At 39.7% G+C, this 14418-nt stretch overlaps 1 protein-coding gene across 1 annotated transcript in view; it reads left to right on the top strand.

Moving 5' to 3' along the window:
* Positions 1-14418, top strand: part of LOC122808165 (alpha-2-macroglobulin-P-like) — a 686630-nt gene that overhangs the window by 579598 nt on the left and 92614 nt on the right. Inside the window, exon 14 of the mRNA XM_044079138.1 lies at positions 9778-9993. Coding sequence (XP_043935073.1) covers positions 9778-9993 — 216 coding nt within the window. The remainder of the gene's footprint in view (positions 1-9777; positions 9994-14418) is intronic.

The following is a 14418-nucleotide window of genomic DNA, read 5'->3' as shown; positions in this document are numbered from 1 at the left end:
GCATAAATCAAGAGTACAAAAATATGACAGAAACCCAACCATTCTGCAAAATCAAGGACAGATGAAAAGCCACTGTAGTACTTGTGTCTACCTTGCATGGGGGGGATACTCTGCACATTTACACTGCATAACTGCTCCTTGCCTTGCTTGGACACATCCAGAGTCACTAAATGGGGGAGTGGGGTGCAACAAGTATGTCATAATTTGAAATGTCTCTGGCTGACTGTGATTGCCCTGACACATTTGTCATACCCCTCAACCTCAGAGCAAGAAATCTGGACAAAGCCATACATAGAAGTGGGACAAAGGCCCAAAAATAAGGACATTTTTTAAATATTGCTCTTATAAACTTAGAAAGATAATAGAACAGTAGGTCTTGCATTAGTATGAATTTTCTGAAGGGTATGAAATCTGAAACTCAAATGTCTGTCATTATTTTCTAACTTCGGTCTTTAATGATCTGCCACTAATTTGCCAAAAAAAACACAATTTTATGAAAAATGGACCAACAATGTGATGCAAAAATATAAAATAGCCACACAATACAGCTGGGAACCTGTCAAAGAAGGGACACTTTTTTAATATTAGTACTGCTAACTTGAGCAGCTGACAAAATAAAAGAATCTACATGCATTTCTGAAATAAAAGTAATCTTTAACTCTGATTATTACAGTTATTTCTTAATTGTCAACCCTCCATGTTTTCTTCCAAAATTGCTATTTTGCGGAGGGATTATTAGGGGAAGAGCAACATTTTGAGCCAAAATCAGGGACAGTTGAGAGGTTTGGCTATGCCTAATTCTATAAGGCAATTTATTTGCATGTACCTCTCAGCCTGTTAATGCAATAAATCTGGACAAGGCCAAATATATTGGGGGAACATATAAACAGTACTAAAAATTACTCTTGTATAATCTGAGACAGTTGATAGAATAACAGGTCTTACTTTAGCATGCATTTTTCTGAAGGTTATGAAGTCTGAAACTCAATGTGTCATTATTTAGTGACTTAATTCCTAAATGATTTGCCAGAAAACCACAAATGTTATGAGGAACAAACCAAAAATAAGAAGCAAAAATCTATTCATTCTGTGAAAATCTGGACAGTTGGGAGGTATAGTTCAGCTGTTGCTGTCTTTGAGTTTGCCGCCCTTTCCCCTCACAAAATCATGGTCGAATGGAGCCCTCCCCCCTGCAGCCATTCCAATAATCCATTACTTGGCTATTTCACTCCATTTACCATAAACACTAATGTGCATACTACTTTACTTCTATGATGATTTGGACTTCATTTGAAAGTTTTATTTTGCATTTTACAGCACAAACACTAAGACATCTGCTAAACAAAGCAATGCAGTCTCACAATAAAAACAGACTTAGCATTAAAACTTCTCTGCCCTTGAAACTCACATTCATTGAAACAGCATTAAAACCCACATTCAAAGAAAATACATTTTGCCAGTGGCAGATAAAGATTAACTTTGGGCTGTTTTCAAATCATAGGCCCCTTGCACATGAAACATACATGTGCTCTTTGATACACCTTCCTGATTGTACTAAATTATATTCCTTGTACAATACAGTACAGTTGTTAGACGGCGTTTTAAATTTGTTGATTTGAACATTTTTCCAGTAAACAATTAAACAAAACGCATGCACAAATAATGACAAAACTGCCCAATTCAGAACATTTTCCAGTAAACAATGAAACAAAATGTATGCACTAATAATGACAAAACTGCCCAGTTCAGAACATTTCCATCATAAAAGTCTACTCAAACTTCTACAGTCCACCATTATCAGTAAATATGCACAATCTCTGAAGTAAAAGTCATCTAAATAATTCCACATTAAAGAAATATGTAACTAATGAAGAGGTTGCTGCTAGCAGACACCTTTATATTTCATGGTTTCATCGAAAAATAGTGTCTGTTGCCCCTAAGGAATAAATTGCCTATATTACATTAAAAATGATAAGCTAGTAATATTGCAGTAGGAAATGGATGGCAAACTGATAACAGGCTCATAGTTAGTATCTTCGACAAAGAGGACATTCTCAGTACAACAGCATCCACCCCTTGTGGGAGTAGAACCCACAGCCTTCTGCATCAAAAGCAAGTACACAACCTGTTGTGCGATTAGCAATGCAAACAGACTCGGCATAAGAAGCACACATCTTCTCTTCCCCTACAGCTCTCAGTTCCTTGTAAAATCTACTCAATACTCAACTGCATCTCAACTTTGCAACACAAGAAATCTGGAAAAGGCCAAAATTTATTGGAGGGGGGGATCAAAAGCCCAAAAACCAGGGACACATTAAACATTGCTTGTATAATCTTGGAAAGTTGGTAGAATAAAATGCTGTGTTACCACCATACATTTTACTGCCAAGGTCCCTGTGCAAAACAGTAAGAGCAACATACCACTACGCCAAATCAGCTGCTTTGTCAAAGAGAGGAAGACTGAAACTTAAATGGCTATCATTTAGTGAATTCAGTTCTCACCATAGCTGTCAACCTCTTAGCACAAAACACCTGTACAAACCCAGTAATGAGGGAATACAGCCCTCAAACATATTCAGTTCTTGCCATAGCTGTCAACCTTAGCACAAAAAACCTGGACAAAGCCAATAATGGGGGAATACAGTCCCAAAAATAGGGACAAATTTCAAATTTTCATCTTATAAACTTAGAAAATTGCTAGAATAAAAGGTTTTGTGTTACTATGTATTTTCTGAAGAATATGAAGTCTGAAATTCAAATGCCTGTCAATTTTACTTCTGACGGAACAAAAACAATTTTCAGCAGAGGCCCAGGGAGAATTGCCTGTCAGTTTTACTTCTGACGGAACAAAAACAATTTTCAGCATAGGATCAGGGAGAAATACTGCAGACACATGTCTTTGTAAAATGGCAGAACACCAGAGCAAACCCACACAAACACAGGGAGAAGATGCAGACTCCACACAGAAGGCACCCCAACCAAGAATCAAACCAGAAAGCCTATAGCTGTAAGGCAACAATGCTACCACTGCACCATCACATATTTAAGAAATTAGACATTCAGAAACCAGAAGTCTGAAATTCAAATGCCTGTCAATTTTATTTAACATTTGTTAACCAGGACAGTCTGAATTGGAACAAAAAAAAAAATTTTCAGCAGAGGCCCAGGAAGAAATAATGCAGAGTACAGATACATGTCTTTGTAACATGGGAGGACACAAAAGCAAACCCACACAAACACAGGGAGAAGATACAGACCCCACCTAGAAGGCAACCCAGCCAAGAATCAAATCTGAGAACTTATAGCTGTGAGACAACAATGCTACCACTGGACCATCAAATAACTAAGCACTTGAACATTTAGAAACCACAGATATTATGAGGAACAGAACAAATCAAATATGAGGCAAAAATCTGCAAATTTTTTACAAATGGTGGTGGGTAGGGAATTCAGGCCCTTAACACCTACAGACAAGATACAGGGTTCAAGCCTGAGGTATTCCCTCCCACACCACCATGAGTTTGCTCTAGCCACCAGTATATAGTAACTGGGGCATTTCACGCACACCTTGCCGACAAGCCTATTCCCTTGCGATTAGTACACACATTGTTTACCTTGCTGCCAATAGCCTAGATAACTGCTTCACCCACCTTCCTTGCCAAAAGCCTAGATAACTGCTTCACCCACCTTCCTTGCTGCCAATATCCAAACAGTCCCTTTGCCGCGATTGGTCCATCCCGAACAGCCGAGCATCCCTATTCCTTGTGATTGGTCCAGACTGCTGCTGCAGTCCAGAGTGCCTCCATTCCGTGACATCACCACCGCACAGACTGCTGGGCATCTTGGGGCCAAGATGCCTTTCCCCCTATCTAGACTGCTGAGAAATCAGTCTGAGTGTGTTCCCATGTATTTTAGAGTGTGCACGCATGCACAGACTTCCGGGAATTTTCGTTGTTTGTTTTTGTGTTTCTCAGCTTTATTTTTCATTTGTTTTTTTAGGTGGGAGGGCTGCAGTCCTGCAGTACTATAGCACGAGCCGCCCCTGCATTCTATAGTAAATGCATTATCTGTTCTATGTGCATAATTGCACAACCTGTCCTTTTTCTAGATATACATTCTGTGCCACTTTCCTGTTTGTACTTACCATTTGCCTAGAAACACAACCTGTGTTATTTTATTATTTGTATTGAACATTTATATAATTTTTCTGTCTTATGTGATTTTTCTATCTTATGTGATTTGTAAGTGTTTCTGACCCAGATCACAGCTAAAACTGTTCTGTGATATCTCAGCATATTTAAATTTACCTAGTCAATAAATAAATAATAGGCTATCATCTGCATATGATAATGGTATCTGATGGTGCTTGAATACCACTGTCTCTTGAATGTCATGTATGTACCTGACCTACATTAATTAAGCATGACAAGCAACCTTAACTCATGCTAGAGCATAGCAATATGCTACATGTATCCAGTCCACTGAATATCTCGACAGCTGTGGTGTACATGCGGGAGACCCACACCAACTAGTATGTTGAGCTACTCCTTCATCCAACACTCTGATCATGGAATTCCAGTCACCATATCAAAAAAGTTCTCATAGTCTAATGAGAACAAGCAATAGTCTGAAGAATTCCACTGGTCCTAAACATTGAGGAGTTTAGCAGCTTGATATACACCTATTTTCTTAAGTAAACAGTGGTTATCTCACATAAGTTTATGCATAGTTAGTAGACAAGTTGTCTAGGAGACCACTGATGTGTTTATCCCAGTTTTCCCAACTGCCCCAGAGTACTGTTTACTTAACTGATTTGCTGAAAATAACATAGTAAGCAAGTGAAGACTGAGGGAATCAAACACTGGACAAAAAGAATCAGGCCATTCTGTGTTAACTTTCAGGGCCAAATTTCAAAAGAGTTGCTCTCAGTGTAAGTCTGCCCTGTTTTTAAATACCTTTCTGTCAGTGTGAGTGGCTTGTTTCAATGGAAAGCTTATCTATCAACAGGCTTACACCATGGGCCAGATTCTAAAACACCTGCTTTCAGCCTACTCTCAGTGTAAGTGGCCACTTGCACTGAGAGCGAGTCTTTTGGAATAAGGCCCCAGACTTGGCATGTAGGTATGTTGCATTGCCAGGATGTCAGCCAAGATTCCTGTGACTGCTTCTATTGAATGATTTGACCCATAAATCTACATAGTACAAGTGTGACTTATCTTTTCTCAGAATAGTTACTATGATTCTAGGATTGAATCTGACAGAATCCTTGAGCAAGTGGTGATACAGACATATGTACAGAGACTATTTGTTAAATACCTCTCAGAAGTTGCATAACAACCATCATGACACTTACATTCTATCCAGAGGTGGGTCTTCAGTGGCCTCCTCAGTCATCCAGAGTTCAATGCTGTATTTTCTGCTTTAGCGTGAACCTGCCTTTCTTCCTTAATCATTGATGTTTGGCTCCAGTCCTGAAGTGCTCTATCTTTCCTCCTACCATGGGTAAGTTCCCTTGGTTGTCTACATTTTGACAATATTCATTGGATATCTTTTTTGTGCTGTGGAGATTCATGACCTTTATTCTTAACAATAGTAATTAATATCATTTGTTTACTGCTTATTTCCAGTGATCAGATACAGCTGTGATACTGCAATGAGCACATTAGTCTGATTTAGTGTTCTTACAAGTATTTAAGTTGGAGTGGACTGCCACCACTATGCATATAATGTATATGTCAAAATAATGCTTTTACTTTTTTAGTAAGATTACACTGTCTTCTCACAAAAATAGGGGAATTTAGTTCTGAGGGATCTGCTTAATGTTTGTGGTGAGGGTGTTTGTGCCTCTGACTACATTTTTCTGGTTGATATAGGTTCCACTAACCAAACTAATAAACTTGACTATAACTGATCTGATGAGTTATGAATGCTATGGTATCATTTGAGGTAGCGGAACAACCATTTGAGTGGTTTATAGGTTCATAGGTAGGTACTAGGCTATTGGCCCTAGGACCTATATAGGCCTAGCCAAAAAGGTACCCTGGGTTTCGCCACCCAAGAAAATTATTTTCCTGTGCCCCTGTTGAGCAGAGCCACAGAAGTGATCCCTGGGGTGAATTTCCTATCTCCCATCCAGTCATCAAGATTTTTCTTGAAGAGTGCTAATGAGGAGCTTTGTTTGATATAGATAGGTAGTTTGTTCCAGAGTATGGGAAGTCTCTGGGACAGGAATCTATCCCTCCAGCACTTTCTGTTTATTGTGGTGACAAGGCTTAGGTCCCTAGAGCATGTAGATCGGAGGGATTGGGATTTTTTTAAGTGGAGGATGTCCAACAGCTCTGGGTTTGACATAGGTTTGCATGTAAGACTGAGATTGCCTCTGAGTAGGTGATATGCGACGGAGTAAAGCTGGAGTTTTTTGAGATGGTCTGCATAGGGCATCTGTTTGAGGCCAGTAATCCTCTTTGTGAGGTATTTCTGCAGCCATTCCAGTTGTTGTAGATGTCTTGTGAGGTGCATACCAAAAGGGGCATTGTACTCTATAATGGGTCTAATGAGTGACACATAGACAGGAGCAATGACCTCTTTTTTCCTGGATGAGAAACCTTTTGTGATGAGATGTGCCATGTAGAAGGATTTCCTGACTACTGTGGCGATGTGATTATCAAAGGAGAGACTACTGTCCACCTGTGTCCCAAGGTCTGTTATCACACTTTTGGTGTTAAGTAGACTATTGCCTATGTGGGAGTTCATGGGTACAGAGTTTTTACCAAAAGGGATGACAATGCACTTTTTGGCATTGAGCTTGAAGCCATGGCTTTGACACCAGACATCTGTCTCAGTGAGGCCCCTTTGTAGGATGTCCACATCGTTAGGAGTTTCGATTATGGCTCCTACTTTGCAGTCATCTGTGAAGTTCATTAGCCAAAGACCTTCTGTGTTAGCCTGTGCTTCAGAGAAGTAGATACCAAACAGGAGAGGACCCAGAACTGAACCCTGTGGTACTGCACTTGTCACTGGTCTGAAGTCGGATTTGGAGTCTGCTACTTTCATAGTGTGGGTTCTGTCAGTGAGCCAGTTGGCAACCCATCTTGTGACATAGGGATTTATACCTAGTTTAGTGAGTTTATCTATATTTTCAGAGTGGGGGATGGTGTCAATAGCCTTGACGAGATCTAGATAGGCGGTGTGAACCACCTTACCCTCATCTACGGCTTTGGTGACTGCTTCAAAGAAGTCTGTCAGGTTTAGGAGACATGATCTGCCTTTTACAAACCCGAACTGGGTGGAATCCAGAGTTTGGAGATTACCAATGTCTTTGTTTATAAGTTCCATGAGCAGACCAGGCTCGTCAGGCTAATGGGGTGGTAGTTCCCGGGGTCTGTAGTGTATCCCCCTTTGTGGAGTGGGATAACCGTTGCTGTGCACCATTCAGTGGGCACAAAGCCTGAGGTGAGGCTATTATTGAACATGGTACTTAGGTGAGGTGCCTATTCATTCTATAGTTCTTGTAGAACACAGCCTGGGATGTTGTCAGGTCCCATGAATGCTGTAATTTTGACTTTGGAGAGTATGGTTTTTACCTGTGCAGCCGTGATTACAGGAACTTTGCATTCTTCCGGTATAGAGATGGGCCCTTTAGGGGGTGAGAAGGGGGTAAAGTTAGCATGAAACCTATCTGCCAGGATGTTGGCAATATCAGTTGCTTCTGTATGTTTAGTGCCATTGTGCTGCAGCTCAGGGCACATCTGAGTGTTGCCATTGAGATTCTTGACATAGCTATAGAATGCTTTGTGGTTGTCTTTAGAAACAGTGCTGATTTTGTTTTCATAACTAGCTTTGGAGGATTTTATGAGGGATCTCAGCTTCTTACTGAGGCTGACCAGGGAGTTCCTCCAATCATGGGATTTTACTCTTTTTTGCAGCAGTTTCTTTCTTCTGTTGTAGAATTTGTTTATGGCAGGGGACCACCAGATTGGCTTCCTTTTCTTGGAGGATAGCATCTTGGTTCTGTTAGGGAGAGCAAGATCCATGCACTCGTGTAAGTGCTTATAAAGTGCATTTGTGTAGGATTCACTCCGGTGACAGAGCTGACATTGTCTTATACAAAGGTCATAGGAAAAGTCTCTTTTCCCTAGTAGCTCAAATACCATAAGAATACTTTTCTTGTCATAGCTCTTCAGCATTCCTAGCATGTTCTCACACCTCTTAAATTATTTTTTAGGAAAGCTGTATCAATGTATCTGTGCATCTGTGTGTTATAAGAGATCACCTCCTTAATCTCGCTGATTTTTTAATACCGTTGCACTTTGACTGTGTCTCAAAACATATTTTGGCATGAGGAGAGTGTCTCTAGGTTCAAGTTTATGTAAGTGCTTAAGCTTAAACATAATTACAAAAGAAGCAAACACATACTGAATAAAAATAATAAAACAGACTAGGACCTTAATGTCAAGTAATACAGATAGGTTTTGCACAAGTGCTTGAAAACATTAAACATTTATCTAAACCAGGCAGGCAAGAGATTCCACATAGAGGGCTCCTGATACACGATTGTGCAAGCCCCAGAGGTACCAAGGCACACCCTGGGAGCCTGAAACAATCCAGGTGAAACAGAAAGTAGGGTGTGCTTTAGATGGTACCACCTGAGAAGTTCCTTAAGGTAAAGGGGATCCAGGCCACTGAGGGCTAAATAAACCCCAAGACAGAAGTTTTATAGCTGCACAAGACTGACTAGGCATGTCTATAGCACCAGAGTGGTATGATGATGCTGTCTGGGCACCCCAGTTAGCAGATGGGCAGCAAAGTTTTTCACCAATTATAATCGGTCAAGAGCAGTGTCTGGTAGCCCTATGAGGAGGGCACTAGAATAGTCCAAACATGAAAAGACCCGAGCACACACCCTTAGAGTAAATCAGTGGATGGAATAAAGTGCTTCATCAGCGAGATGCTATTCAGGTGTAACAGGATTAGACAATGGCTGAAACCTGGTCCTTAAAGGTAAGCTATTTGTAAAACACTATGCCAAAATTGTGTACCTTAGACCCAAACTCCAGCTTATTGTCACTATATATAATATATGGCACTAACACTGGGGCCTAGGAGTTATGCATGGTAGCTTGAATCGTCAGGCCAGTTGTCTGGTCAGTGCTGAGCTTAAAACAAATACAAATCAACTGTTTGTAAATCCACTCCATATCTGAGCAAATGTATTTAGGATGCCATAGGGTGTTGAGGGAAGCAGAGGTGTTGCTGCATATCATCAGCATAAGATTGAAAATTTAAACCTCTGCTTTGAATAATGTCTCCTGCGGTAAACAATAATGGGCCTAAGAGACATTCCTGAGGTAACCCGCTTATTAAGTATTTCTGTTCCCGGTATATTATTCAGTAATTAGCTCCTGTCCTTTCTGCTGCCTCTGTCCTTTATGTGGTTTCAGCATAGCTTTCCCTTTGAAAGATACTTGCCCTTATTTTTTTCCTCTGATTTTGTCATTGTGAAGAGTGGTTGGTAATGGTGTTAGACACTGTTGGTTGTAACTTCTACATATTACTGCACTTAATCTAAAGGTATGACAGCTTACTTTTCTTTTTTGTTAGCTGTGATGCAGTGTAAAGGGTAATTCAGAAGGAAGCTACTAAATTAAGAAATGTCATCCTGCATTTCTGAGGATGTTTATAACGGAAGAGAAATTAAGTCACATGACCCATTAGTAATTCATTGAATTGTGCTTATTTTGTTATGACTGATGAGAATATTTTCCCTCTTTATTCCAGGATACAGTTGTGGCCCTTCAAGCTCTGTCCAAGTATAGTGGATGGACTTATAATAACAAAGGTCATGTAACAGTGAGTATCAAGTCTAAGAAGAATTTAGTGGAAAAGTTTGAGGTGAACAAAGACAACCGTCTACTGCTTCAGCGAGCAGCTCTGACAGATATTCCTGGAAACTACACAGCTGAAATCAGTGGAGATGGATGCATAATTCTTCAGGTTTGTAATACAAAAATATTTATAGATAGTTTTTACTTTCTTTTTAAGTCATATACAACAAAAATCATATTATGAGGGGTAAAGGCACCTATAAGAGTGATTTGATTTAAACACTGGTGATTTGATGAGCAAAATCTCCCGAAATAAACTAACAGTGGTAAGTTTAGCATGTATCTCAGTAAACATTTGGAGATATATGTAAGAAACTGCAATGAGTTATTCAGGTAATGCGTATGTTTCTTCTTTGTTAACCAAAATCTATATACATAACTAGTGTGCTATTATTCTGTTCTCTCTTATCAGGGTTTGATTCCCTCAGCCCTCATCTGCCTATTGTGTGAGCCTTGAGCAAGTCACTTAACTAGACACTGCTCCCAGCTCACCCCTGGAAAGGGATTTGGTGTCCACTTGGCCTACCAGGCTAACAAATGGGTATTTTTTTGTTTGTCAGTTTGTTTGTTTGCTAGTTTAGTTATTTTATCTTTGTTCCTTACTCTCTGGCCTTGTAAATAAGGTAAATGGCTATGAGTTCTTCTGATAAAAAAAACAAACTTTTTTTGGTCTATTTCTGTCCCACTATACTGTAGCAGGATGCTTTATGCACTCTGTATTTACATAAAGACTCCCTCATCTACCATCGGCATTTTGTACCTCCATCCATGGTATAATGTAACATTTGGGAGCATGTGTCAATAAAAGAGGGTTTCACTTATGCTCTCTTTAAATCATGATGCACTTTTCACTGATATATAAAGCTGCTGTATAGACTCATTATTGTTCTTAACTGTGCAACTTTTTTATTTCTACTTTTTATTTATATTTTTAAGCCACACCCTCATATGTTTCTGCCCTTCATTACAACCACACCCCCACTACTGCTGCCTCCTACTACCACTCTAATTGCCCCTAAAAGATATCTGTCTCAGGTCTGTTATAGCTCCTGATATCCTGGGAGATATGCCAGGAACCAAAATACCCAATTATTGGTCAGTGGAGCTGTGCAGGACATACCCAGCATGCTTTGCTCCCCAGTAGATTAATTGCTATGAGACCCTCACCATTAGGATTTTTTAGTTGGCTGGCTCAGAAAGAGTCATCCCATACCCGTGAATCTTTTAATGGGACAGCAGGCTTTGAACCACTTCATCACATGTCCTTGGTTCTTCTTTCCCCTGGTGAACAGTTTAATACTTTTAGCGGGCTATTCCAAAGATGCTTCTGTGACCCAGAGGCTTTGTTAGTTATGGTTGTCTACTGTTCATGGCATGAACACTCTTGCCCGTAGCCTGTGATGCAGAGCTCCCAGTTTATGTAATTAGCACATGGTTTTTAACCAGCTGTTTTCACAACTCTTTATACAGTCAGTAAAAAAAGTCTGCAAACCAGAACCACGTTACATGATTCATCATGCTTACGTTTAGCATCAGTTGAATAAATGGTATAAAAACGATTAACTAGTGACCTGATCAGTACAAAAAAACATCTGGGGGGAATGTGCAGTTCACAGCTACTCACCAGTCCCTGAAGGAGGGAAGTAGCTTGGACCACTGCAGTGCTGATACAGTGCAGAGGATGGGTGTTGAAACAGAGTAGCACAAAGACCAAAGTGCATGCTGTGGCCTGAAAAGCAGAATAGAGAGCTTTAATTGGTTAGCAGCAGTACCTCTCAACCTCTTTGAGCAAAAAATCTGGACAAAGCCTAAAATTATGGGGTGACAAATAAGGTCAGATTTTAAATATTGCTCTTACAAACTTAGAAAGTTGATAGAATAATATGTTTTGCATTAGCATGAATTTTCTGAAGGATGTGGAGTCTTTAACTCAAATGTTTGTCATTATTTAATGACTTCAATCCTCAGCTATTTATCAGAAAATTGCAGATTTTAGGAGGAACACACCAAAAATATGAGGCAAAAATCTGGACATTCTGCAAAAATCTGTACAGTTGAGAGGTATGGCGGCGGTGGGGGCACTGTGTAATTTAATTTAATCCTGACTTGTGCTCAGGATTAACTGTAACCTGTGGAACTTGTTTAACTTGCTTACTTATGTAATCTCTGTAAATAGTCTGTTTGTAATATGTAATGCTGGTATTATGTAATGCTGTATCTGCTTACCCTTGGAGCTTTTCTCCCTGGGCCTCCTCTGAAAATGGACATGCATCCAGTCGGACTATCCTGGTCAACAAATGTAAAATAAATAAAAATAAACGTGTGGAAGCAGGCACATGTCACTGAGCTGACACTGAGGCCTGCTACAGTGGTTCACACTAGGCCACAAGGAATAGAGTTAGAGCTTAAAGTAGAAAAGCCATTGTATCCTCCTAGATGATGGACATGACCCTTGACTCTTGTGCCCCCCCCCCCACACACACACATACATGCACATCTTCAGACAAGGGGGCATAATTTTAAAGAACAAATGGATCTGTTAGGGGACGAAAGGGGCTTAAAGGTCACAGGAGTAGAGGGATGCAAAATACATAAAAGATAAAATCACAAATGCTAACATAAAAGTTAAGACTTAAACTTTTGAGTATATGGAATGCATTCAGCAGATACCAACTTTATAAAAAGCCTCTGTGAAAGCACCAGTCATAGCCAATTGCACACAACCAAAGGCAATGGAATAGTTACATTAATATTAGGTTTTGCATCTATGAATACACACCCCAGTCACTGATCCACATGCTACTGAAATCTTTGTCTCTTGCACCTCACTTATAAATACATTCATGTGGCTAATTCACAAACACACACACTATACCAGTGATATTCCACAGCTGCACTAATGCCACGGCCAGCACACATACACAAAAAGGCAAAGACAGATGAAATCCCAAGAGCTGACAGAGTAGAAGGTGGCGTTACAGCAGCAGTGATAATGCTACAATGGGTCTGTAGGCCACCCATATATCTACATGCAGGTGGGGTGAGCAGTAGAGCAGGCAGAATGTCAGCAATCTTGGTTGATGGCGAATGGGCAGAGAGGGAAGAGGTAATCATAATTAGAGTCTTAAAACTTGATAACTAACTTCTTTGCTGTTGATGTTCTGATATAAATTATAACTAGTGTGTAACAGTGATGATCATCACAAGGATCATTGCTGCAGAAGTTCTATGTAGAGAACAAGCTAGAAGCAGACATTTGTCCTCCTGGTAGGCCTTTTCAGCAGCGTAATAGTCCTAAGCATATGCAGCTGCAGTCTCATGGTCAAGATCATCACAAAGAGTCCAGCTGTAAATAAGAAATGGACACTGACCTGTAAACTTTTGCTTTGCCAATGAGTTAAGCAGTTGTCTACTAGTTTTGATTAGTTTGTCTGTCACTTCACCAGGCCAAGATTTTAACCAATTCAAAGAATATATTATTTTCTCATATTTTAGCCTTCTGGTAATATTTTAAATTATTTTACAGTTTACATCCTTTCTTTTTTTCTGGATTTTTCTCATGATGCCTTCATAACATTTTACCAACTGGTGTCCAGGCTGCTGTCAAATACCAATAAATGATTATCACCTTAAGTGTTTGGTTGATGTACAGGAGGGCCACAATACTGATAGTTGTTAGCATTATGCTTCAGTTAACAAAATGACTATAGTGAGCAGAGATATGAATTTTCATCCTTTTATTCAGCATAGAAGGGTGTTTGTCTTATCCTATTCCTTCTATTTCTTATAGTTCTGACTCTCTTGCTCTTCTTAAATCCCCTAAACTTTGTACAGAAAATGAAATATGGAGATTGACAGGAGTACAAAGTTAAACCTTTTAAAAACATAGAGGTTCCCTTGGGTATCAGCCAGAAATAACAGATCATTTACCCCCTCCCCCCAGTAAACAAACTAAATAAGCTAAGTAGTGGCTGCTGTTCAAGGTTTTCTCTGGTTTCAAGGAAAGAACAACGGAGTCCAGTGTTAAATATGATAAACCCCATGAGTTCTCAAAGGCAAAGACCATCAAGATGTTGACCATACACGCTATTCTTCTTATACAGAATGCTTAGTAATCTTAGGCACAAGACAAATGCCTCTCTCCATATTCCTAGTGACAATGCCATCAAACAGCTCCTAAAGTTGAGGGTAGATAACAATCATTATCAATTCACTTCCTTGACATTTGACCTGTGTTTTTACAGCACTTTTTTACTAAATACCTATCTTTAGTTTTACCCACAGAAGAGTTCAGAAGGTATATATTTGCCCTTATCCCAGTGACTGTCTGATACAGACCAAATCTCTGGAGAATATAGAAATGACTAACCTAAACTCTCCAGTGTTTTCATAGCCTGTGGATCTGGGGATTTCACTTACTCATTACAAAATCAGATTTACTCCCTTCTCAGACAATCAGCCTTTCTAAACATTAGAGCCTGTGTCTTTTCTCTTCCTATAGACAGATTGAAGTTAATGATAAAATTATTTTCTC

The sequence above is a fragment of the Protopterus annectens genome, chromosome 8.part0 (genome assembly GCF_019279795.1).
Source record: "Protopterus annectens isolate FY-2018-M chromosome 8.part0, PAN1.0, whole genome shotgun sequence".
NCBI classification, from domain to species: domain Eukaryota; kingdom Metazoa; phylum Chordata; order Ceratodontiformes; family Protopteridae; genus Protopterus; species Protopterus annectens.
This window is presented reverse-complemented; position numbering and strand designations above follow the sequence as displayed.